The sequence below is a fragment of the Balaenoptera borealis genome, assembly GCF_965194805.1.
Source record: "Balaenoptera borealis genome assembly, chromosome: 6".
Lineage (NCBI taxonomy): Eukaryota > Metazoa > Chordata > Mammalia > Artiodactyla > Balaenopteridae > Balaenoptera > Balaenoptera borealis.
This window is the reverse complement of record NC_138863.1, coordinates 89,199,057-89,226,100: the sequence shown is the minus strand read 5'-3', so window position 1 is coordinate 89,226,100 and position 27,044 is coordinate 89,199,057. Positions and strand designations below refer to the sequence as shown.

General features: G+C 33.9%; 1 protein-coding gene across 1 annotated transcript in view; it reads right to left on the bottom strand.

The window, feature by feature from the left end:
* LRP1B (LDL receptor related protein 1B) overlaps positions 1 to 27,044 on the bottom strand; it is a 1,905,856-nt gene that overhangs the window by 627,446 nt on the left and 1,251,366 nt on the right. The window contains exons 29-32 of the mRNA XM_082395829.1: positions 20,320 to 20,451; positions 17,874 to 18,101; positions 6,648 to 6,822; positions 5,709 to 5,803 (exon numbers count right to left, since the gene is read on the bottom strand). Of these exons, the coding sequence (XP_082251955.1) occupies positions 5,709 to 5,803; positions 6,648 to 6,822; positions 17,874 to 18,101; positions 20,320 to 20,451 (630 nt within the window). The remainder of the gene's footprint in view (positions 1 to 5,708; positions 5,804 to 6,647; positions 6,823 to 17,873; positions 18,102 to 20,319; positions 20,452 to 27,044) is intronic.

The window sequence follows — 27,044 nt, the reverse complement described above, 5'->3', positions numbered from 1 at the left end:
AACATGCATTTAAAGATTCAGAAATAACTAATTGTGAGGCACCATTGACACAGAGGTGAGACTGGTTCTTGCATACCCCTGGCTGCTTAGAAAAGCTGACTGCAGTGTCCTACTTGGTCCCACATCTCTCGTGAGTATGTAAGCTCTAGATTTTTCTTTCCCACCTTCCATGCTTGAAAGAGTACCAGTTTTACTCCCTGATCTTTGCTTGAGGTCAGGTAATTACTATATGAAATGAGCCTCTCTGGGCATAGCATAATGGTTAAGATTTAATATGACTTTGGAAGCAGATAAACTTGGTTTTGAATCCCAACTCTGCCGTTCATCACAGGCAACTCATTTCTTTCAACAAGCCTCGGTTTCTGAATCTATAAACGAAGAGTAAGAAAGTCTTCCAGAAATGATTACCATGAGATGATTAATGAAAAGCATTTTGCAAGTGCTTAATATATTCTAAATCCGTAACAAGTAGTCACTATAATTATGTTATTTTTGTTGCCAAAGTGACATCCTCATCATATATCCCAGGCTAAGTGCATACAACCACAAAGGTGTAACTTTATAGTGAGAATACAGGTTTCATAAAGGGTGATAGAAAATGATTGTTTTCAGTTGACACTTCCCAGCCTTACGAGACAGAATATTGTTTTTTCTCCTTACATCTTGTACATTTTTTCCATGCATTTTTCTATACATTTTTTCCAAAAATAATTTAAAATCTGACAGTCAATATGCAAAAGGAGAAAAATCAACTGAACAGTAGCTCCTGCTTTCCTAATCACCTAATTTTCTTCATGGAAATGGTTCAGGGAATGCAGTGGGCAGGAGTTTAAGCCAGAGATCTCTCAGACAGATTCATCATGAGAAAGTAATTACAATAACTTCCTGCAGTGCAAAATATCAGTGAAATTCAATGAGTAAATAACACAGTAACAAATATCCCTATGTATATTAGTATTTCATAGGTATGACAGTCATTGTATACCAACAAAAACAGGTTTGTACTTATTTTTTCACACATTCATATGTTCATTTATAGCACTGAAAAATTCCATTTTACAAATCATCTCAGGGGAATAGTTCTAAAAGAAACTTATAAAGTGGGATTACAGTGGCATGAATTCTTGAGAGTATTTCAAAACTTCTTCTACTCTCAAATGTTTCCTTACGAGACTTAACCTTGATACTACACTAAAAGGCAGTTTAAATTTGTGTATTAACCAAAAAAAATTTTTTTGGTCCACTTATCCACATCACAGCTCTAAATTGTCCATTAAGAGAGGGGAAAAAAAAAAGAAACAGCCAAAAAAGAACTTTTAGAAAAGAAAACACAATAATCTGAAATACTTCAGTATTTTGTGTAAATTAGTAAACAATATAACTTACTGAATATATTTTAAGAAAGTGGTTCAAGCACACACAGTGAAAATGCTAACTTAAAAAAAAAGTTACTATGCAACATAGTTTTAATCTATTTTAATCAGTATCTACAACACTCTTGAAACCAGCATTGTCTTTACTGGTGCCATTCCTCACAAATAAATAATTTAAACTGACAATATAGATAAGACTTTCCTGCTATAAAGTTACTCACCAATAATATTTTTTATAGTTAATTTACAGATAAGAGTCTCTCTAGCCTATTGGGATAGATCAAAAATTGCAATTAACAGGGTTGCAATGAATAAGGGTTACATTCAAAAGAACTTGTTTTTAAATTTATACTCTGTGCTAAAAAAACAAACAAACAAAACCAAACTTGCCAATAAGTAGATAAATTGACCAACTGATTTCTGTTTGCTCTTTCTTTTTATGAGAAATATCTGAGGTGCTAATGAGAGCTGATGGGGTTCAGGACAGGCCACCCCAAAATGTGCTATGTTGGCATATTGATTTTTTTTTTTTTCTTGTTGATAGTTGTTAATTTTATTTATTTTTTTAACTTTTTATTTTATATTGGAGTACAGTTGATTAACAATGTTGTGTTAGTTTCAGACGTACAACAAAGTGATTCAGTTATACATATACATATATCTATTCTTTTTCAAATTCTTTTCCCAATTAGGTTGTTACAGAATATTGAGCAGAGTTCCCTGTGCTATACAGTAGGTCCTTGTTGGTTATCCATTTTAAATATAGCAGTGTGTACACGTCAATCCCAAACTATCCGTCTCCCCAACCCTTCCCCCATATTGATTATATTGAATTAAAGTTACTTAAGAAACAGCTGGTGAAAGAAAAATACTCTGAGCCTCTTTTGTTTGCCTGAAAGCATGGACTAATTCCCTCATGTGAAAGTATACTCCTTATACCAGGAAGATAGAAGGCATCCTTATCACCAGAGATAGGGAATTCAAGGCCAAGAAAGCAGTATCAATAAGCTTTGTTACTTCATTATTTTGGAACTGCAAGCCCAAACCCCTTTGTTTTGTCAAATCTTCACAAATAATTGTTTCTTTGTCTAAAAGGTATAAATGCTGCCTGCTTTGGTCACTTCGTTGGGTCTCATTCTTTCGGGGCTTCTATACTTACATAATTAATTTTTTTTCTCCTGTTAATCTGCCTTCTGTCAATTTAATTACAGGCATACCTCATTTTATTGCTCTTCACTTTATTGCACTCTGTGGATACTGTGTTTTTTGCAAATTGAAGGTTTGAGTCTACCTTGCATCGAGCAGGTCTATCAGCACCATTTTTCCAACAGCATTTGCCTACTGCATGTCTCTGTGCCACAGTTTGGTAATTCTCACAATATTTCATAATTTTTTATTATTATATTTATTATGGTGATCTGTGATCAGTGGTCTTTGCCATTACCACGATGACTCACTGAAGGCTCAGATGATGGACAGCACTTTTTATCAATAAAGTATTTTTTAATTAAGGTAAGTACATTTTTTTTAAGACATAATGTTATCACACACTTAAAAGACCACAGTGTGGTGTAAACATAACTTTTATATGTACTGGGAAACCAAAAATTTCGTGTGACTCGCTTTATTGTGATATTTGCTTTATTTCAGTGGTCTGGAACTAAATCTGCAATATCTCTGAGGTATGCCTGCATTAGACCAGCCAAAAGAACCTAGAAAGATAGAGGAAAAAATTTTCCTCTCCTATAGAGCCAAATGGCCACAGGGTTAGACAGGGAACATAGGAGAAACAGCAAGAGGAACACATTTACACATGGACAGCACAATCTGTCATTCAGCATCGCAGAGACCATCAGTCTTAGCACCTGGTTGACATGACTAGTAACCTGAAGTAGAAAGTTACTGGAAGGAACTTGTAAGCAATACTTATTTGTAAATCACATCAAGAACTTCTAGAACGAGATGAGGGCCCAGTTGTCTATTGGTCCTAAGGGGCTATGCTGGGAAGACCTGAGAGCAGAACCCGGTACTTCAAACTTGTTTGCCTCTTAGCATCAGCGTCAAGACAATACAGATGTGCATAAAAATCTGCTCATCTCAGAGCCCCACTTGGTTACATATGTTCCTCTGCTAGATTTCTATGGATTCTGTTCTATGTTTATTCTTAACTGAATTCATTTATACGTACTCAATACTGCACACAATCAAATCATTCAAATTTCAGTCTATTGGACCCAATATACTTTCTACTACTACTCCTGATAGGTTCTATTCTTAAAGGCCAGATGTTCTTTTCTTAAGTTTTCCTCATTTAATCCTCATGAGAACTTTATAAAATAGGCATTTTGCCTTGATTTTACAGATGAGGAAAGCAAGTACCACCAAGCTAACAGTAATTTGCTCAAGGTCACTGAGATAAATTCACTTAATGGGATCTAAAATGATTTAGGTTCGTGTGCCCCTAAAGCAAAAGGATAATGTCAAATTTTTACCAACAGGCCGAATACAAAATCTGATACTCAATAAAAATTTGTTTATTGAATAAATGAATGTCTGACTCACAAGCCATACTCATTAATGCTGACTTAAGATATGGTTTGTAATAAGGTTCTGGGGTATTTCTGAGAAAATAGTCTATCTTGCACAAATTAAAATTTAACAGTATCATTCTGAATTTATTTTAAAATAATTTTCAAATATAACAATAACTGACATGAAGTAGGCATTTAATATTTGTTACTAGATGTTTAATCATCATCCATACACAGTTAAAAATATCACTTGGTGTATAACACCTGAAGGGCCAACTACAAAGTGTAAATAGTAACACTAATTCTTTTTCTTACAAACTTTCTTTATATAAGCTTCATATATAGCTGTTCTTTAATTTATTTTGAGTAGGAAAATGGAAATTTAGTATTAAAGAAGATAAGGTTTTTCCCATTATAAAAACAAGCATATAAATGAACATTTTGGTGTAACCTATAGCTACCACATTACAACGTAAGGACTTTATTTGCTCATACTATTTCAGTCATACTCACTTTTCCGTATTAAATATTCTGAACAACTCTAGATAAGAACCAACTGAATTGCTTTAGTCCAAATTAAGTGCTTTGTATGGGTCCTAATCTTGCAGAGTCCCTTGTTTCTTCTGTTCTATCATCTTCTACACAGAAGTATTAGCATTTCAATTTACCTTTAATTTCTAACACTACCTTGAATTTCAATTGTGTATCAAATCTTAGAACACAGTCCAAAGAAAAGAGTTGTTAATAGTATCATTTTACATCACAAGGTTTATTCTATGGACCACATAAAAAGAATTATTTATTGCAAATCTTGTTGATATTATCCCTTTATTGAATCATCACTATTAAAAATGAGATACTTCAAGAAAGTATACTTCCACAGTTCTAAAACTAAGAAAAAATTGCTGAAAAGTTTCATGGTATAGTGATTTTACCCCAAGATTTAAAAATACACAGTATTCAATTCAAAGCAAAATTATGACTTTCTTTTGTATATTCCATCACTGGCACATTTAATATAATATCAAAATTCAGGTTCATTATTGGATTTTTAAAAAGACGTACGTTGAGATGAAAAATTAAGGCAATACGATAATCTTGCCTCTCAAAGAAACAGAAGAGAATATGAGGAAAGAGTGATTACAGTTTGAAAAGAAGAGTACAATGTATAGATATCTATTTGTAAAGAATAGTATAATGTAACTTTATCTTCTAAAAGAATCTTTGTACTTTGATTTTCAAAGATCACTTATGGGAATGAGTCAAAGCTCTCTTTCAGCACCATGAAATTTTACCTGATGAGTTACAGTGGTTAACAAAGGTAGAATGACAAACTAAATAAATACCCTGCAGTGCAAGTGAAAATTGCTGAAAACTAAATATTAAATACTTAAACTCAAATCATTGTAACTATTAATAATGCCACAATGATGATGATCAGAGGAGGCTTCAGTACATCATACTGCCACCATAGCAACTGGTGTATCAGATATTCACCAGTGAGAATAAGATATTATATTTATTAATTACATTAAGTTTTAAGCAACTTCCATACTTACAATATTGTAAAAATTCTCTTATCAAAAAAACTTAACTTCTTTTCCAGAAAAAGAATGTTTCTTCCCTACCTTACATGGACCAAATGGATTCAATAAGATTGATACATTTCTGATTTAATTTATATTACTAATCTATAATATTTTCTTTCAGGCTCTAGGTCAAAGATCCATTGTACAAGCACAGATCTGTCATATTAAAAACTACAGTGATTAACTATAAAAAAAAAAAAAAATACATAACTTACCAACCGGTTCCTTTTGATTCTGAAAGAGAATCTTGCTATTACTGCCATCCATATTTGCCATATTAATTGTGTTTCCATCTGTCCAGTAGAGTTTCCTTAATTCAAAAGAGATATGGTTTAAAAATATTAGATATAGACCTACTTGTTGACTAGAAGCATACATTGAAGAACAAAGTTAATATTAAAGTAAATTCTTGGCTCAGGATAATTTTTTTTCAGGAAGGCCCCCAGATTGTTGAGCCACTTGCCTGGGAAGAAAGTACCACTCTTGCTTTTTCCTGTCATTGAAGGACAATTATCTCACTTCCTTTCCCACACCTACATTCACAACTGAATATTTAACTATGACTACAGTAAATTATTTCCATTTAAAGTCATTCATCAAGATTGAATCCTCTTGGCTTGGAGAAATCAGGCACCAGAGAAGGAAACAAACTGATTTCAATCATTCCAGTTGAAAGCACTCAGGAGAAAGAATTTCTTTTAGCCCTACCCGAGTTCTCTACATGGCTACATGATGACTAGCCAGAAGATGGGAGAATCTGATCTACTTAGCAGTGACCATAATACTAACACACAGTAAATACGTTATTAACAACTGATATTTGAAATGAAATTAACAGCTTCTCCTGGCATCTTTTTTTTTTTTATTCTGAACTGTCACTCTTTAGAAACATAAATTGATAAAATTTTACAATAATATATAAAAATCTGATTTCATGCAGAAAACAGAAATCTCTAACCAGGGATCTCGTACAATTTCCATATTCACATTTGTTTTTTTGACTGTATAGCCTATATATATATATATATATATATATATATATATATATATGTATGTATGAGTGTGTGTCTTCTGAATTCAACAAAGTTTTTACATAAAATCAGAGCAAAAGTGTGTAAAATTCTTGAAAAATTAAAAAAATAATCATACTTTACCCCCTGACTGGGTGAGCTGCTAGACACTGTGGCTTATCGATTCCGTGGATAATTGAGGTTTTCAAGGAGCCATCTAGTCTTGCCACGTTAATTTGCGTTTCATCAAATTCTGAGCTAATCCAGTATAAATTACGTGAGACCCAGTCCACGGCTAACCCTCTGATACTCTGAATATCTGTACAACAGGAAAGAGAAAATTAAAAATGAACGAAGTTTTTCATTCTTTTGGCTTTCTAAGTCAGTTATTTTCTGTCTCAGGGAAAATTTAATTTACACTATTAGTTAGCTAAAATTGTACAAGATTGTAATCTCATTCCCTTATCAGCCCTTCTTAAGGCATGAATAATCATTAATGTCTTACTGCTGAGCCATTTGAAAACCTGAAGTAACAATTAGCATTGAAATTACACTAACAGTCAATGATTCACTAGTAAACACTTAGGAGCAAGACACAGGCAGCAGTCCTATGGGCCAAGATGACCAAAATTCAAATTAGAGTAATAGCTTCTCTAGTTGATGGCACATCTTTCTAGTTAGGAGAAAGTACTTGTGGGCCATCAACAAATGGGCCATTTTATGTTTTGAATGCCGATTTGTTACTGAAATGAAATAAAACAATTCAACTTTCCAAAAAGAATGACCAGAGTTGAACATTTTTAAAATGGATAATTGACAGAAATTGACTGAGATATAAGCAAAGAAACTAAACCCCTTTTAACATTCCTCTAATGTGGATTCTACAGAAATTACTGAAATCTAATTATGTTTTGATTCATTACATCCAATATGAATATTTGGGCTGCTATTACTTGATGATTCAATTAGGCATCTTTTTTTTTTTAAATGAAAGCTTTCTTTCTTTCTTTCTTTCTTTCTTTCTTTCTTTCTTTCTTTCTTTCTTTCTTTCTTCCTTCCTTCCTTCCTTCCTTCCTTCCTTCCTTTCTTTCTTTCTTTCTTTCTTTCTTTCTTTCTTATTTTTGGCTGTGTTGGGTCTTCGTTTCTGTGCGAGGGCTTTCTCCAGTTGCGGCAAGCGGGGGCCACTCTTCACCGCGGTGCGCGGGCCTCTCACTATCGCGGCCTCTCTTGTTGCGGAGCACAGGCTCCAGACGCGCAGGCTCAGTAATTGTGGCTCACGGGCCTAGTTGCTCCGCGGCATGTGGGATCTTCCCAGACCAGGGCTCGAACCCGTGTCCCCTGCATTGGCAGGCAGATTCTCAACCACCGAGCCACCAGGGAAGCCCAGGCATCTTTTTTAAAAATGATGGAATTTAGGCTAAAATATAATTGCACATTTAAATTAAAGAAACAAATTAAAATGAAAGTGTTTAAAACAATGGATACTAGGAAATCTTTTTAACATATTAACAGGTAAAGCAGGCCAATTTAGTTCCCAATCTGTGGCATTTGACTACTTTTACTTGGTTTCACCTTTATTTCATAAAGTTTTAACATTTTCTATCATGCTGTACCTTTTAGGGTTCTCCAGACCCCTGCTACTCAAATTTACAAGACACCTGGAGACTCTTAAAAGGAAGATTCTGATTCAGTAGGTCTGGGGAGGGTCCTAAGATTCTGCAAGTTATAACTAGCTCCCAAGTGCTGTAGTCACTACTCCAGAGCAGCAGTTCCAATCCAAATGCTGCTAGAAACCCAGAGCAGCTGCTACTTAGCTCATCTAATTGCTACATCTTCCCTTTTTATCATTTTCAAAAGATGCCACCAAGCTAGATTTTCAGAAAGTGAAAACTCTGGATTTGTAAAATCTGCTAACTAGTTCAATTTTTTTTTTAAATACATTTATTTATTTTTGCTTGGCTGTGTTGGGTCTTCGTTGCTGTGCGCAGGCTTTCCCTAGTTGCAGCTAGAGGGGGGCAATCTTCGCTGTGGTGCACAGGCCTCTGGCTCTCATTGCTGTGGACTCTCTTATTGCAGAGCACGGGCTCTAGGCATGCGGGCTTCAGTAGTTGTGACACTCAGGCTCAGTAGTTGTGGCTCGCGGGCTCCAGAGCCCAGGCTCAGCAGTTGCGGCACATGGGCCTAGTTGCTCCGCAGCATGTGGGATCCCCCTGGACCAGTGCTTGAACCCGTGTCCCCTGCATTGGTAGGCGGACTCCCAACCACTGCACCACCAGGGAAGTCTCACTAGTTCAAAATTTAAAGGAGCAAAATGAGGGAGGCCTGGCAGTTCTGGGTCAGCTGTGAAGTGCAGTGCTGGCATGGTAGGCTCTACCCCAAGTTTACATCCTTGAGTCTTAACAGAGCCTATTTTCCTGCTCAATATTCTTTTTATTATTTCTAAATAACTTTTAATCACAGTGCCCTTAAAAGGTATTCCCCATGTTTCAATTTCTCCTCTAAGCAACAACTTCTCACTCTGCGAGTTACCTTTCATCATTAATTTCTGGTAAGTTGGCAAATTTTGTATGTGAACTTCATTTCTCAACCCAACACTTGAAATTTATTTTTATCTTTAGTTATTCTCATCCAGTTCCCTCTTTTCTCAAGGGAAGAAAAAGTAATACAACACCTCTGTAAAGCTAAACCTGCCAAGTCAGATATTTATTTGCCTCACCCAGAATATTTATTCTTCCTCCTTTACCCTCTGGACTTAATTGGTTGCTGAGAAACAGTAATGAGAAGATTTGGCTTCCTGTTCTAGGTTGGGTGCCTATTTTTTGTCCTTAAATCGCTTAAATTTCGGCCTTTTTTTTTATCAGCAAAATGAGGATAATTATAGATAATTCATAGGATTGTTGTGAATATTAGAGGATGTGTGTTCATGCAGCCTAATTCAGGGTTGAGGGATACTTTGCCAAACCAAGGACTTAGTACTTTCTGCTTTTTTACCCTGAATTGCTTGGTACTGGCAAACATAAAATAAGTTTTTATTTCCTCTAAAATACATGTTATCCAGAGTTTGTTTGGTTTTTTTCCGCTGTCTCTTCTGCTCAAAATCCTTTTACTTATTTCTGATTGACTCCTAATCATACAGCCTAGAGAAGACATTGCATTTTTAAACTGGAAATCATAGCCAAATGTAAGCTATGAATACCTATTTAGTCCTTGTGAATTCTGTAGTTCATGCTCCCTCAAATCTATTTCTATCTTTAATATTCCATAGCATACAGTCTTTTTCTTCTTTCAAGCAGTTGATTTAGTTGCTGCCAGGTTATTTTTCTGACTAGAGAGCTCTGGATCATGACCTTTGGTTGCCCCAAGGTATTCTATTGCTTCCAACCACTCAGAAAGTGATGTCTAAACTCCTTAGCCTGGCTTTCTGTATAATCTGAATATAATTACCTTCCCAACCTTATTTCTCACTATTTTTAGCCAATTATCTTATTACACTTCAGTCATATTGATGTGTTCTCAGATCCCCAGCCTTGTCCTAAACTTTCCAATCTATATAGAATTACCTGGACCTCACATCCAATCACATCTTCACTTTTCTAAATCTCATGCAAAATAGGCCAGCTGATAGGCAACATCATCCTTCAACCACAAAAACCTAATCAATTCTCCTGTAAATTCCAGCTGTGAAGATTTTCTTTATCTACCTAACTCACCAGGACTACATCTGGTCAATCCCTTTCTACCTAATGTGAAAATTATTTGCTAACATACTAGTACTTTCACATATACTTCTTGAAGGTGGGCTCCTTGCTAATTTATCTTTATAGCTCCCCTCCCCAAACGTATACAACATTGCCTTCAAAATAAATATTTTTAATGAATTGATGAATGAATTCATGATATGCACAATCCATAATTTTAAGGATATGTGAGCTGAGCTAAAAATATCAGATGTAAGATCCTCAAGTGTATTTTCAGGAGTACATATCTAAACATATACTCAGGCAATCTCAATTCTCATTTTCTATCCTCACCCTTTTCCTGTCCATTAGTTTGGAGTTTGTAATTATCAGCTTTATGCCTAAGATAAATTTTATGTCTTTTTTGACCACCATTAATGCCCAAGTCTCGTTGTTTTAGAGTGTCCTGGTAAATTCACAGTAAAGTGGTGGGGGGAAGAATAAAAACTGCAATATGTTTAATGATATTTTTCTTTTTTTTATAAAAATACTAAAATAATGAATTGACTCAACTCTTGTTTTCTAGTAAGTCAGGCCAAGACCTCTGAACAAGTTTCTCAGAAAGTTCAATTTACTATTTCCAGGGACTCTCACTTGTTGAAGAAAGGCAGATTAGATATTCATAAAAGCCCTCCATTGCCACAAAATTCCCTGATGTATGATAAATTGTAACTTTTAAATGCATTGTTGAGATCATAAGACAGACAGGAATATCTCTAAGTGCTAACACACACTTGTATGTTAGCTAAAATCATAAAGGAAGGGAAGTGGGAATACAGAGGTTGGTGTTGCCACTGGGACAGATACTTGTAATGACAATCTAGAGATTCCAGGATTATTAGTTGCTCAGTGCAAGAGGATTCGGTCCTTAAACTCAGAAAAAGTAGCAGAGCTAAACAAGAGCAGTCCCAGGATATCAGAAGGATCTACATCCTCGGGTGAGTAGGAAATAAAAAATCTGCCTACTCAAAAAGGAGAATAATTTTTAAAATAAATATAAAACATTTTTTTCTGTCTCTTTCCTGGGTATGAAAAAAAAATTCTAAGCATAGGTCTACGCTTAGGTAAGAGATTAATAGTTTATAAACAAGGTATTCATTGGTTGGGCAGAGGAGGAATCAAACTAAAGTGATTCCTGGCTTATCGTCACTCCTTTTCCCTCCAACAGAAGCAAATTCAAATCCTCTATGGAAGAAAAAAATTTCTTAACCCAGGCCCTCACAATTTCCAAAGACTGAGTTTCTTCTCATAATTGATCAGAACAAAAAATTAAAATTAAAAGAAATAAGACATAGACCAAGAATAAAGAGAAAAATAAACAATAGGTTTAAGTCTCCAAAGCCTACATGTTTTAAAATTATCATGTGTAAGATAAAGAAAAATGCGTGGAATATTTTGAAGGAAAATATATGCTTCAAAATAATAAGCAAGCTACAATAATTTATTTTAAAAAATCTTCTTGGAATATATATAAATGAGAAGCAAAAATAACTTGCAAAGATTAAAAAAAAATAATTCATTAGATGTATTAACCAGCAGGTTAGACACTAGTTACTGCAAGACAGCTAGTGAACTGCAAGACAAATAGAAGTCAGCCAGAGAAAGCACAGAGAAACAAAAAGATTAGGTGAGTTGGAGGTTAGAATGAATAACCTACCATACCTAGTCAGAGTTTACAAAGGAAGGAAGAGAGAGACTAGGCTAGAAAAAATGGTCAGATATAATAGTTGAGGGTTTTTCCTCCCTGTGCTGATGAAAGACATGACCCAAAAGGAAGTACAACACATTTCAGGTTGCTAAGTAAAAATATTATCAGGAGGAAAAAGAAGATCTTAAAAGCATATAGAGAGAAAAGACACATCCTGCAAAAAAGAATGACAATTAGATAAACAGAGATTCTCAGCAGCAATGAGATGTGAAAAGAGAGTGAAATAATATCTGGAAAGGGTTGAGAGAAAGTAACTCTAAACTTGGAATTTGTACTCAACCATCATTATCTTTCAAACTACACTTAAACATCAACAAAAAGATGGGCAAAAACTCAATAGCCATATCTCCAAAGCAGATATAGAAATGGCCAACAAGAACACAAAAGGATATTCAACATCACTAATCATTAGGAAATGCAAATCATGACCACAAGTATATACCACTTCATACCCATTAGGATGGCTACTATAGAAAATGAACAAACAAACAAAAAACAAAAGAAAAACAGAAACAAAATAAAAATATTGGCAAGAATATGGAGAAATTGGAACCCTTGCGGGCTGTTGGTGAGAATTTAAAATGGTGCAGCCTTGTGGGAGACAGTATGGCAGTTCTCAAAAAATTAAAAATAGAATTACCATATGATTCAGCCATTCCACCTCTGGGTATATAACCAAAAGAATTTAAAGGTCTCAAAGAGATATTCATATACCTATGTCCACAGCAGCATTATTCATAATAGCCAAAAGTGAAACAACCCAAATGTCCATTGACTGATGAGTGTATAAACAAATTGTGATACATACATACAATGGAATATTATTCAGCCTTAAAAAGAAAGGAAATTCTGACAGGCTACAATATGGATGAACTGTGAAGACATCATGCTGAGTGAAATGAGCCATTCACAAGAAGACAAATACTATATGATACCTCTTATATGAGGTACCTAGAGTAGTTAAATTCATAGACACAGCAATAGAATGGTGATTTCCAGGAGATGAGAGAAGGGGCATGGGGAGTTGTTGCTTAATGGGTGTAATTTCATTTTGCTAGACAGAAAGAGTTCTGGAGATTGGTCACACACTGTGAATGTTCTTAACACTACTGAACTGTACAATTAAGAAGGGTCAAGGGACTTCCCTTGCAGGGGGCATGGGTTCAATCCCTGGTCGGGGAACTAAGATCCCACATGTCGCATGGTGCAGCCAAAAATAAAATTAAAAAAAAATAAAAATAGAAAGGTCAACATGATAAACTTTATGTTATGTGTATTTTACTACAATTTAAAAAAATTATCTTTAAAAAAAGAAGACTAAATAAATATATTTTCAGATATTATATCAGATTCTCACTAAACTAAAGGAACATTAAAGGATATAATTCAGAGAGAAGAAAAAAGATTACAGAAAGAAGGCCTGAAATGAAAGAGGGATGGAGGTAAGCATACAAATTGGTTCAAATGTAGAGAAATCTAAATGAAAAAGGACTGGCTGTCAATTCTTTGCTTGTGAGACATCTTTTATTTTTCCTATGAAGTGGACCTACTGACACCAGCTTCTTGGGCGTGAACACAGACTTCTACCCCAAATCAGGCATGCCTTCAAAGGAGGAAGGGATCCCAATTCTTATAACTTTCTGAGGGCAGTTATGGTTTCAACTAATCAAAACTCATTTGCAGTAGGTTTCTGGGCAATTATTTCACTGTTCTTAGAAGCAAAGTTTAAAAAAGCAAATTGGTAATGCTTGTAAAAAGCTTTCTCAAGGGAACTTTGTAAATATTAATATTCTATTTGTTGCATTTATGAAAAAACTGATCATACAAATATATATACATGTATGTGTGTATATACATATATATGTTACTATATATAACACATGGTATGCAAATTAATAAAACATCCATAAATCCATGATCCAGCTTAAGAACATTATAAATACTTTAGGAGCCTTCTACGCTCACCCTCACTACTTTTATGCCTCTCCAACTCTGAACAATTGGGCATTTACCATGGTCTTGGTTTTGTCACTTTTAACACATATGTATGCATACCCAATCTTTTTTTTTTTTTTTGAGAGAACATAGGGGCAGAATTATAACTTTTTGACTAATCTTTATATTCTTAATGTCCTAAACCTATAATTATTCCTATCTTATAGAAACAACTCACTGCTGATTTGGGAAAAAATTCTTAAGCAAGCCTCCTTCTTTTATTTTCATCTGGATCAATGTCTCCAATATCCTTCCAATTATTTGGTCAACTTCACTTCTCTTTCATTCATCAGGTTCAATTACTTCTACATCTACTCTTGGTGTCTGTCACCTTCTTATATCTAAATTTGGTTTCAGATTTGGAACATCTCTGTAACCTTCTAGTTGTATCCTTGTCTATAATTTCTCACTTTTCCAATCTAACTATCAGGTTGATAACGTGATTTATCTTCAAAAGAGTTTGAATGACCTATACCCATCTGTAAAAGTCTTCAGCAGCTTTCCATTGTCTTGAGGGAAAAAACTAAAACAAAACAAAAAAACAAAACCAGCTCCTCTGGTATAAGACTCTCTGTGATCTGCCATGATATGAACCTTCGAGTTTACTCTTTTACAAGATCTATCTGCCCCTCACTGCTTGCTCCTCTGTGTGTATGTATGTCCAGATCTTTGTGCCTACTGATAGCTTAACCAGATTGATCTTGCTACAGTTTCCTCCAGAACCCTCATTTCACCACCTCCTCCTACGTGGGAAATTTAGTAATCCCACGTAAGAATTCAGTACTCCTTGTGCTTTGTAAGAAGTGGCTTACACCTTATTAACCTCCTTATTTCATTGAGTCTTATACTTTAGTTAGATGTTTACATTTCACTCTCACCAGATATAAAGCTCTTTGAGGTTATAGATTGTCTTAGTGAAATAATTGCTATCTCCCCACCCATTCAACATCCCAGATACAAAATCCAGAATATCGTGTGAGAAAAAAAAAAGCCCATGGAGTAAACTAAAATAGCATTTCTATCTTTCTAACTAAAAGATAAAGAATATACGTGGGAAGTATTGCTCATTTAGCAGCCATTGCTATAGATACACAGTTCTCAATAGAATGGCATTTATAGGTATCATTTTTGCCTTTCTTTCTTTCTTTTCTTTACTCTCCTCTCTTTTAAATCACAGATGTTGACATTCTTCCACCAAAAGGCTTCCTGGGTGAAAATGAAAATTGAAAATTCTATTCAGTAATAGGCAAAACAATAGATGTTCCCTGTCTAAACTTTCTACTTTAATTCAAGGACTGTTTCCAAAATCTAGATCTCACTGATTTGGGGCCTGATCCTTTTTTTTTTTTTTTTGGTGGTTTCACATTAGACTTGGGCTGAGTAAAATATGAAGAGTGTCTCAAGAAAAATTCCAGTAGATGGAAGACAATGAAGTGAGAAAATACAGAGGCCAACAGTATAAGAAGAGAAAGGCCAAAGAGTCATTTACAAGGAATCTAAAAGATGAAAGCGTAAAATAAAGTACAATTACTGGCAGGATTTAAGATACTTTGATGCGTTCAGAAATTGAACTGTCAAAAGTTCATCTCAAGTTTCTCTTTTAATGGAAGGACCTATCTATCAGTCCCTAACAAAGTTTCACTTTGGAAGAAAGGGAAAAGCAACGTCATTCAACTTGTGGGGCAGACAGAAACTGAGTTGTCCTTGAAAATGTCTATTCCGCAACTTTCATATTGAGTTATTTCATATATTTACTCATTGATATCTCAATGATTTTTCCACATTTCACTATCTCTATTGTTTCCACCCTTGTCCAGGCTTCCATCACCTCTTACTAAAACCACTATAGCAGCCTTGTTTCCCAGAGTCTACTGCTCATCTATCCCCCAACCCAGACCTTTTCAATTCTCCACTAAACATAATATCTATATATTTTTTATGTTTTGTTTTTGTGGCCGCTAGGCATGTAGGATCTTAGCTCCCTGACCAGGGATCGAACATGCAGCCCCTGCATTGGAAGGCAAAGTCTTAACCACTGGACCACCAGGGAAGTCCCTAAACATAATATCTAGAGTGATCTTTTCCAAAGCAAAGATAATCATGTAGCTGTACTCTCCCTAAAACATTTCCTAAGTTTCCATTATTTTTAGTATTAACATAAAAATCAACGAGTTATCCTATAAAGGCTGGCATGATTTGGTTCCTGTTTTTTTTAGCTCCATCAGCTCGTATAACACCCTCTTGTTCTGTACTTCATACTATTCAGTCTATACTGACCCTCCTTCAATTTCTTATCATATAGAACATATTCTAATACTTTTCAAAATGACTGAATTAATAATTATTGATCCTAATGAGTACATCTATTATTAGTGAGAAAATATTATTGCTCAATTTTTGGTTAATAATTGTAAATAGAGTCTGCTAAATGGAAATACATTTGTGATTTTCTCAAAGATAAACTCACCAAATTACTACTAGTTATCAATTTACAATTAAAGACAGAAAATCTTTCCCCAATTTTTTTTGAGATAGAACATCTTTTACTTTATACAATTCATAGAGCCTTTGGAAAGTATTTCACATTCACGATAAAGTATGTGAACAATTTTCTATTAGACTTTGATGAATTTCTTGTGAGAAGACCACCAAACTGACTGTCAGTCTTGGGAGTACCTTATGTGCTTTAACTGTTCTCTCAAGATTTTTCATGATCATTAACCAGGTAGTCTTTTTAAATCTAGTCTAACAATAATTATTTTTTCCCCTTGCTCCTGTAAAAAAATCCTGCACAAAAAGGAAATCTTTGCATTAGCTTTTTTAGAAAGGTTCTTCTCTTAGGGAAAGTTTGTAATTCAATATTTAAACAAGCTTATAACCAATTCATTCAAGCTGCATTAACAGTACTAACCTGAGATGGGTAAAGAGCTAGCATACATACAAGAGCACCTGAATGCTCAAATACTCTCAGATCTACTAATGGTACTCAAGCCAGTGGAAACTCTTGAAAAACACTGTAAATGTAAAACCTGCACTTCTTATTGCTTTTGTTAAGAAGTTGATCATTGCTCAAATAAGGTCTGATTTTAAATTATCAGTATGCTTCAGGCAGAGGAGTTTGATATATCTATATGGATGACTGATCATGCCTTCCTCCATCCTCCTTCAAATCACTCTATCATGCCTAGGGGGCATGAAACTGAAGAAAAACTGTGTCTTCTTTGATTTTGCAGTCACGGTAAACAGCAGGTGCTCAACTAAGATTCACTCACTAAAATGATAACTGACCCAGAAATCACATTATACCAAAATTTAAGCAAAAATGAAGATAATTCAATGCTAAATATTTAGAATTCGGCCACTGCATTTATATGTGTGCCTCATTTCAGCTATATTTTCTACTTTGGGAAAAGTTTTTTTTTTTTTTTTTTAATGGTTAATCAACAGCATTACTGAAAACCTGTGATTCAACCTGCTGGGTCAGGAGGTGGATAGGAACAGGTTTCCTCTCTTATTTGTTTAGTCTAGTTCTGTAAAAATACATGCAAAAGAAAGTTGATAACAAGCTTGAATCAGAGGGGGAAACTAGTCTTTACCAATATCCTATATTTTCTCTAGGCAAATACAACTTTTCCCGCATCAGCAAAAAGGAGTCTTCAAATCTGTTTATTTAGAAATCTGCAAATTATCTGTTCTGAAATTTTTTCTTCTTGTGAAACTAAATTTCTAGTTATCAGACTACTATGTGCAACATAATTATAGCATTCTACAATTGTTAGGATATAGCATATTATTAAATCTCTGAATAATCAATTCCGACTCTCAATTAACTACATAGAATTGGATAATAGAAAAAGAATACAAAAGAGATGCAATTATTACAAACTGAATAACAAACATTTTTTAAGATGTAAAGTGAAAATCTTTTACCTCTTGAAATAACAGTTTCTAATCCAGTTCCATTAATAAAAGCCCGTTTAATGGTTTGTGTCTTAATGTCTGTCCAGTATAAACGTTCTTCAGATGCATCAAAGTCTATCACAGTAACATCATCAATATCAGGGACTGTAAAGGCCGTGATAAAGTTAAAATATGGATTATCAATATCCACTCCTCTGATTTCAGAACGTCTTGCATAAAGAAGAAATTTTTTCATTTCTAGAAAAGAAATAGAAATGTGTTTTTCTTTATAAGCTTGGCAAGTTTGAAGCTGTCTAGAAATTCTAAATATTATTTGTTGATGATTTAATAGGTTTTTAACACCAGAAAATCATGACCAAGATTTGATGGAAACATGAACGCAGAAATGATTTATCTATTTTTAAATGAAAGTACTTAATAATAACAAATGTAAAACAAGTTAGAATCCTTAAGTCATTTTTCTTTAGTTAGAAATGCCAAGAAATTATCAGTAATTGATCTGATCTTAGAATTTCAAACAAACCTGTTAAAGGACATGAACTCTACAAACGCCAAACAGCCATATTTGTTCTTTGTTTATAACTATAACAATACTGCAGTGCATTAAGTGCTTTTTGAAGGAACCTAAGAACATTTTTTCTATACTATCTTTGAATAAAATGAGATTAAACATTGCTTTTAAAAATCATGTTTATATTTTCCCTATCAAAATTAGGGTTCAAATAATGTTAAAGCATGCTGTACTGTAAATTTTTGTGAATCTGTAGTAATTAATATTGTGAGGCATTCTATCATTTCTACTTAAATAGGCACCTTTCTTGCAATGAGTTTGTGAAATATTAGTAGATTTAATAGAAATAGGAGTCAGATGTTCTATTCTCTTGTTTTTCTCTTTGGGGTTATTGTTGATATTTGAGATATGGTACTATTGTATAAAATTAATTAAAGCCACATGTGCCTAAATTCCTGAGTTAAGATTTGATGAATACACTCTTTTTTGCCCTTAAAAGCAACTGCTTTGCAAAAAAACAAAAATTACTAACAAAACAAAACTAAAAAAACCCACAGTCTGATTTTTTTTTTTTGAGAAGTTATTTGAGAAGTTCTAATTTCCAAGGTATGGTAGCAACATCAAAAATACATTTGACTTAATAAGAGAGCAACCATTTATTTAACATCAACAAATATTAACTGAATGTTTCCTATATGCCAATCAAAATTACAGGTCCTCAGAAAACAGAAGTAAATGAGATAAATGAGGGCCTTCTCATGTAGTAGTTTACATTCTAAGAGGGATAAACAATAAATAAAGAACAGAAACAAGAAATATCAAAAACAAGAATACCAGAAACAGGAAAATATCAGTAGGAGAGCTACTGTAAACTAGGTCATCAGGGAAGCCCTCTACAAAGGTGACATTTGAACAACCCATGAATAGCAAAAAGGACCCTACAATTAGAAAATCTAAGAGAGGAGTATTTTCAAAAGAGGGAACAGCTAGCCCAAAGTCCAGAGCAAACTTGGTGTATTCAAGAATGTAGAATATGTGTATGAGGTATGTAAATTAGATCTCTATCTGTAATTACATGTGACATTATTTTATATCAAAAACCTTATGTAGAGTTCAAGGTACCTTCACTTTTTTTGAATTCACCTCTAAATTGTGTAGAGTTAAAGCACAGTTCCCAGCATATCTCATTATCAACCACCAACTTTTATTGTGTCCTCTTTTTTTTTAACATCTTTATTGGAGTATAATTGCTTTACAATGGTGTGTTAGTTTCTGCTTTAAAACAAAGTGAATCAGCTATACATATACATCTAGAGTGAAGTCAGAAAGAGAGAAACAAATACCGTAGGCTACCACATATATATAGAATCTAAAAAAAAAAAAAAAAAAAGGCTCTGAAGAACCCACAGTCTGGTTTTCATTCACAAATTTTATTTTCAGTTTTTAGTTTAAATATGCTGTTTAAGTATTTTTTTACAAACCTTTCCAAGTTACATATTTTACTTCATATTTTCTCCCTTCAACTTGATAATCCCCTATAAAATGATGCTAAAGTAAATGTAGACGAGCAGGAGGAGATTAAAGCTGTTAAGCACCTCTTTATTATGCAGGTTACCTACATCATCATTTTCTGATAATGCACTTTCACTTACAAATCTCCCTGTTTTGTAGAGATAAATTCTGCTAACACACCAAATAAGAAAGTAGCAAGAAAAAAAGTGAATGAGGTAATAAACAGCAAAGTGAAGCATATCACATATTTAAAGAATTCGTCAGTCTCCCCAAAAGTAGATGAATCATCAACAGAGTCTGAAAATAGCACCACATCAAATGTTTTTAAGGACATTAAAAACCTCTTCCGCTTTACTATGAGGAAAATCTGAATGCTAATACAATTTGAGAGAATTCAATTTGGAGTTTAGAAAAGAACTGTAAGAAATTTACCATAGCAGGTCTTCTTATTTGAGGAAAGCTTCATCAAGTGTGGGCAAGCACAAGCAGCACTCCTATTATGATTGATCAGACACATATGAGAGCAGGGGCCTCTGCCATCATTAGCTGCACAGGGATTGGGAGCTGTAATTACACAGTGAAATATTAAGAGTGAAGAAGGAAGACTAGATTAGGGAACCTCTGAGTTTGACAAGGGTTATTCATGTAATGATTCAAAGTGAAGTTCCCTACATAGCACCCATTACTCCAGTGATTAATATGACAACAACAGACAATCATACACAACAATTACATGAATAAAAACATTTTTCCTCCTTGAAGATAACAACTAAGATAACTCCCTCAATTTCCTCTAAGAGGAATGGTATGCATTCTATTGCTTTAGAAGCAAAGACTTTTTTTTTTAAGGATTTAGTCTGAGAAACAATCAGGAATAATTATCACATTTAGTATAAAATAAACTCAGGTAGACTATCATGCTGGTGTTGGGAAGTTCTGATCCTGGATTAGAGCTATGGATTCTGCATCTTAATGTATCTGAATGAAGAGTGCATAATCACTTACATTTGTACAACTGAGGCAAGTAAATCAAACAACCAGTACCAAGGAAGAAAGAATTTTATGATTTCTTTGTTACTAATCTTTTCCACTGCTCCAAGGTAAACTGTATTGTACCATATTTTAAAAACAGCAATTTATCATGCAGCTAAACTTACTGCCTGCATATAAGTTCATTTACAGTTTAGCTGTTTGATATTTGTATTATATTTTGCCAAAGAAATAATGCTAAAAATAGTAATTAAGTTTTTCAGGTAAACCAACAAAACACACTAATTCAAAATATGGTTTAAAGATGATACAGAAAGATTTATTGAGAAATTAAATTAGGTGCTAGTCTATATAACTGGTAGAGGGAGCAAAAGACTACCTGTTATAGGAAGGAGTTATAAGAGTAGAAAGTGAGTTCCATGGTGATTTTTTCATATTAATAGCTGGAATGAGGTAGCAACATGTCTTTGGCATGTTTCAACTCTTATTTCTCCTCTTCATTGCTAATTTTGTCTCTCTCTTCTACTAGGCTCTCAGTACTGCACAATGTTCTAAGACCTCATAGAAGCCTAACAAGTTTACTCAAATCTCAAAAATTCCTCTTTGCTTTGCTATCACCTGCCTTTCACTTTGCCTCAGTCAGAAATCTCACCCCTTCAAAGCTGCTGATATCAACAAATAAAGGTGGAAGCATTTTAACTGTTTCACACCACCTTACCATTCTTAGAGATACTAGTATTTTAAGCTAAGGTCCATTTTAAATATTATAATAATAAAAAAATCTCCTACTGATAGTATATAATTATATGAAAGAAAGAGATACTATAAAACAGCAGGGAAAACAATATTTTTTAATAGAATTAATAATATGTAGAATGGAAGGCATATGTATGTGCAAACACATGTAAAATATGTGTGTGTTTTATATGACAGGTAGTTAGATCTTGATATAATAAACTGTGGAAGTGAAGAATTTAAGTAACCTGAAAATATTTGAGATTCACCTCTACCACACTGAAACATAGTTTTAAGAGTATTACATTTTTTCTTAAAACTTTTTATTAATTATATTAAAAATGTTGTTTGCAGTTGAATATATTAATATCTCCAAGTAGAACCCCTCATTCTTCAAGTTTCATAAGTGATACCTCATCTCCTAAAGCAGCAATAATATTACTAATATGCTTCGAATCTAGATTTTTTTTTTTGTAAAATACTATCAGCCAATTTTCTTACAAATGTTGTTAAGAAAAGTTTCATTTTCTATAGAAATATTTTCCTGAAGCAATTGGAGGCACTTAAGTTATTTCACTGTTAAAATTACTCTTTGAGCAACAGCCTGAAAAGACCACAATGAGACAGGTTGGATGGATAGAGACACCATCTGGTCAGAAGCTACACCATCAGAGCACAGATCCACAAGTGGGAGGGTTATCACAACTGTGTAGGTGCCCCCTGAGGAGCTAAGGGCCCAAGCTCCAAGTTCAGCTCCCCACCAAGAGTACCTACACTGGAAAGATGAGCCCCCAGAATGTCTGGCTTTAAAACCAGTGGGGCTTACTTCCAGGAGAGCCGAAGGGCTGTGGGAAAACTGAGACTCAGCTCTTGAAGGGCTTGTACACAAACTCACTAGCTTTGAGTCCCAGTAGAGAAGCAGTACAGTTAGGCAAAATGAGGAGACAAATACCTTCCAAGTGAAAGATCAAGACAAAACATCAGAAAAAGAACTAAATGGAAAAGAGATAAGCAATTTATCAGATAAAGAGTTCAAAGTCATAGCCATAAATATGCTCACTGAACTTGGGAGAAGAATGGATGAACTCAGTAAGTACTTCAAAAAAGGGATAGAAAATATTTAAAAAAAATCAGAACAGAAAAAAACAACTGAAATGAAAAATACATTATAGGGAATCAACAGCCAATAAGAGAATACAGAACAGATCAGGGATCTGGAAGATAGCATAGTGGAAATCACCCAATCAGAACAGCAAAAAGAAAAAGAACACATACATATATATATGAGAATAGTTTAAGGGATCTGTAGAACAACATCAAGCATACAAATAATCACATTATAGGGTCCCAGAAAAAGAAAAGAGAGAGAGAGAGAAAACCTATGTGAAGAATAAATGGCTGAAAATTTCCTAACCTGGTTAAAGAAATAGACATCCAATTTCAGGAAGTACAGGAATCCCAACAAGATGAACCGTAAAAGACCCACAAGAAGATATATTATAATTAAAATGTCAAAAGTTAAAGATAAAGAAAGAATCTTAAAATCAGCAAGATAAAAACAACTGATTAGGCCAAATTCCCTGGTGGTGCAGTGGTTAAGAATCCACCTGCCAATGCAGGGGACACAGGTTCGATCCCTGGTCTGGGAAGATCTCACATGCTGCAGAGCAACTAAGCCGGTGCGCCACAACTACTGAGCCTGCACTCTAGAGGCCACGTGCCACAACTACTGAAGCCCACACGCCTGGAGCCTGTGCTCCGCAACAAGAGAAGCCACTGCAATGAGAAACCCGCGCACCACAATGAAGAGTATCCCCTGCTCGCCGCAACTAGAGAAAGCCCGTGTGCAGCAACAAAGACCCAATGCAGCCAAAAATAAATAAATAAATTTATTTTAAAAAAAAAGAATTTAAAGAGAAATAAAGAGTTTCCCAGATAAGCAAAAGATAAAGAAGTTTGTCACCACTAAACCGGCCTTACAAGACATGATAAAGGGATGTCTTTAAATGGAAAAGAAAAGGCCATAACTAGGAACAGGAAAGTTATGAAAATGAAATCTCATAGGTAAAGGCAAACATACAGTAAAGGCAGTGAATAAACAACCTATTAAGCTCGTATGAAGGTTAAAATACAAAAGTAGTAGAAATCATCTATATCTAAAATATCAATAGTTAAGAGATAGAGAAAATAGAAAGATGTAAAATGTGATGTCAAGAACATAAAATATCAGGCAGTGGAGTAAAAATGTAGTGCTTTTAGAATGTGTTGAACTAAGCTACCAGCAACTTAAAATAGACTGCTAAATAAATATATTGTTATATATGAATGACATGGTAACCAGAAACCGAAAGCCTATAACAGATATACAAAAAATCAAGACAAAGAAATATAAAAATAGCACTAAAGGAGTCATGAAATCACAAGAGAAAAAAAGAAGACTTGAACAGAAGACTACAAAAACAACCAAAAAACAATTAACGAAATGGCAGCAAGTACATACCTATCAATACTTTAAATGTAAATGGACTAAATACTCCCCAATCAAAAGACACAGGGTGACTGAATGGATAAAAATATCCTAGACCCTTGTGTTTGCTGCCTACAAGAGACACACTTCAGATCTAAATACACATGCAGACTGAAAGTGAAGGTATTGAAAAAGATATTCCAAGTATATGGAAACAAAAAGAAAACTGGGTAGCAATACCCATATCAGATGGAACAGACATTAAAACAAAGACTGTAACAAAAGGAAAAGGACATTACATATGACAAAGAGATCAATACAGCAAGAGGATATAACACTTGTATATATCTATGCACCAAACGTAGGAGCACCTATATACATAAAGCATATATTAACAGACATAAATGGAGACACTGACAGTAACACAATAATAGTAGGGGCTTTTAACACCCCAGTTACATCAATGGATAGACCATCCAGACAGAAAGTCAATAAGGAAACATTGGCCTTAGATGACAGTTTAGTGTAGATGGACTTAATAGATATATACAGAAATGTGCCACCCCCAAACTGCAGAATACACATTCTTTTCCAGTGCACAAGGAACATCCTCCATAGATCACATGTTAGGCCAAAAAACAAGTCTCAATAAATTTAAGAAAATTAAAATCATATTTTCCAACTGAAAATATATGAAGCTAAAAGTTGATTACAAGAAGAAAACTGGAAAAAAACACAAACACATGGAGGCTGAACAATGTGCTTCTGAATAGTCAATGGTTCAACAAAGAAATCAAAGAGGAAATAAAAAAATACCTTGAGACAAATGGAAACAAAACATTCCAAAATCTATGGGGTACAGCAAAAGCAGTTCTAAAAGGGAAGTTTATAACAATACAGGCTTACCTAGAAAACATTAAAAAATTTCAAATAAACAATCTAACCTTATACCTAAAGGAACTAGAAAAAACAACCAACCAACCAAAGCCCAAAGTTGGTAGAAAGAAGGAAATAATAAAGATCAGAGTAGAAATAAATTGAGAAGATTTTTTTAATGGAAAAAATCAATCAAACTAAGAGCTGGTTCCTGGATTACAGAAACAAAATTGATAAACCTTTAGCCACACTCATCAGGATAGAAACAGAAAATGCCCAAATAAATAATATCAGAAATGAAAGAAGAGAAGTTAAGTTACAACTTACACCACAGAAATACAAAGGGTCATGAGATTATTGGGAACAATTATGCACCAACGAATTGGACAACCTAAAAAAAATGGATAAATTCCCAGAAACATGCAATCTTCTAAGACTGAACCAGGAAGAAATAGAAAATTTGAATAGACCAATCACTAGTAATGAAAGTGAACCAGTAATAAAAAACCTCCCAAAAAACAAAACTCCAGGACAAGACAGCTTCACAGGAGAATTCTACCAAACATTTAAAAAGTTAATACCTTCCATCACAAACTATTCCAAAAAAAAATGAAGAGGAAAGAACACTTCCAAATTCATTTTATGAGTCCAACATTACCCTGACCAAGATAAAGGCAGATTACCAAGACCAGATAAAGACACTATAAAAAAAGAAAATTTCAGGCCAATATCCTTGATGATCATGGAAATATCCTCAAAAGTATTAGCAAACTGAATTCAACAATATATTAAAAGAATTATACACCTTGATCAAGTGGGATTTATCCTAGGGTTGCAACAATGGTTCAATAACTGTAAACTCAATCAATATAAAATTTCACATTAACAAAATGAAAGATAAAAATCAAATGATCATCTCAATAGATGCAGAAAAAGCATTTGACAAAATTCAATATCTATTTATGATAAAAACTTTCAACTAAGTGGGTATAGAGGGACATACCTCAATATAATAAAAGCCATATATGACAAAACCACAGCTAACACAATACTCAGTGGGTGTAAAGCTGAAAGTTTTTCCTCTAAGATCAGGAGTAAGACAAGGATGCCCACTATTGTCACTTTTATTCAACATAATATTGGAAGTCCTAGCCACAGCAATCAGACAAGGAAAAGAGATAAAAATATTCAAGTTGAAAAGGAAGAAGTAAAACTGTCACTATTTGCAGATGATATGATACTATGTATAGTCTATAACTATATATATGTTTATATAGTAATACACTACATGTATAGTATTTCTATATATTATATATATAGAATTTAGTTATATATAGTAATATATAGACATATGTGTATATATAAAGATATATAAATACATATATATATACTTATATATAGTATAACCCTAAAGATTCCACCAAAAACAATTAGAACTCATATGAATTCAGTAAAGTTGTAGGGTTCAAAATTAATATACCCAAATCTGTCTTTCTATATGTTAATAACAAACTAGCAGAAAGAGAATTTAAGAAAACAATCTCATTTACAATTGTATCAAAAATAATAAAATACCTAGATCTAAACTTAACCAAAGAAGTAAAGAACCTGTACACTGAGAACTATAAGACACTGATGAAAGAAACTGAAGATGACACAAACACATAGAAAGATACACCATGCTCATGGATTGGAAGAATATTGATAAAATGTCCATACTATCCACAGCAATCTAAAAATTCAATGCAACCTCTATCAAAATACCAATGACATTTTTCACAGAAGTGGGATAAATAGTCCTAAAATTTGAATGAGACCAAAAAAGACCTCAAACAGTGCAATCTCAAGAAAAGAAAACAAAGCTAAAAGTATCACACTCCCTGATTTCAAACTATACTACAAATCTATAGTAAACAAAACTGTATGGTACTGGCACAAAACAGACCTTGAGATCAATGGAATAGAATGAAGAGCTTAGAAATAAGCCCACACTCATATGGTCAATTTACTTACAACAAAGGAGCCAAGAATATACAGTGGGGAAAAGACAATCACTTCTATAAGTGGTTTTGGGGAAACTGGACAGCCA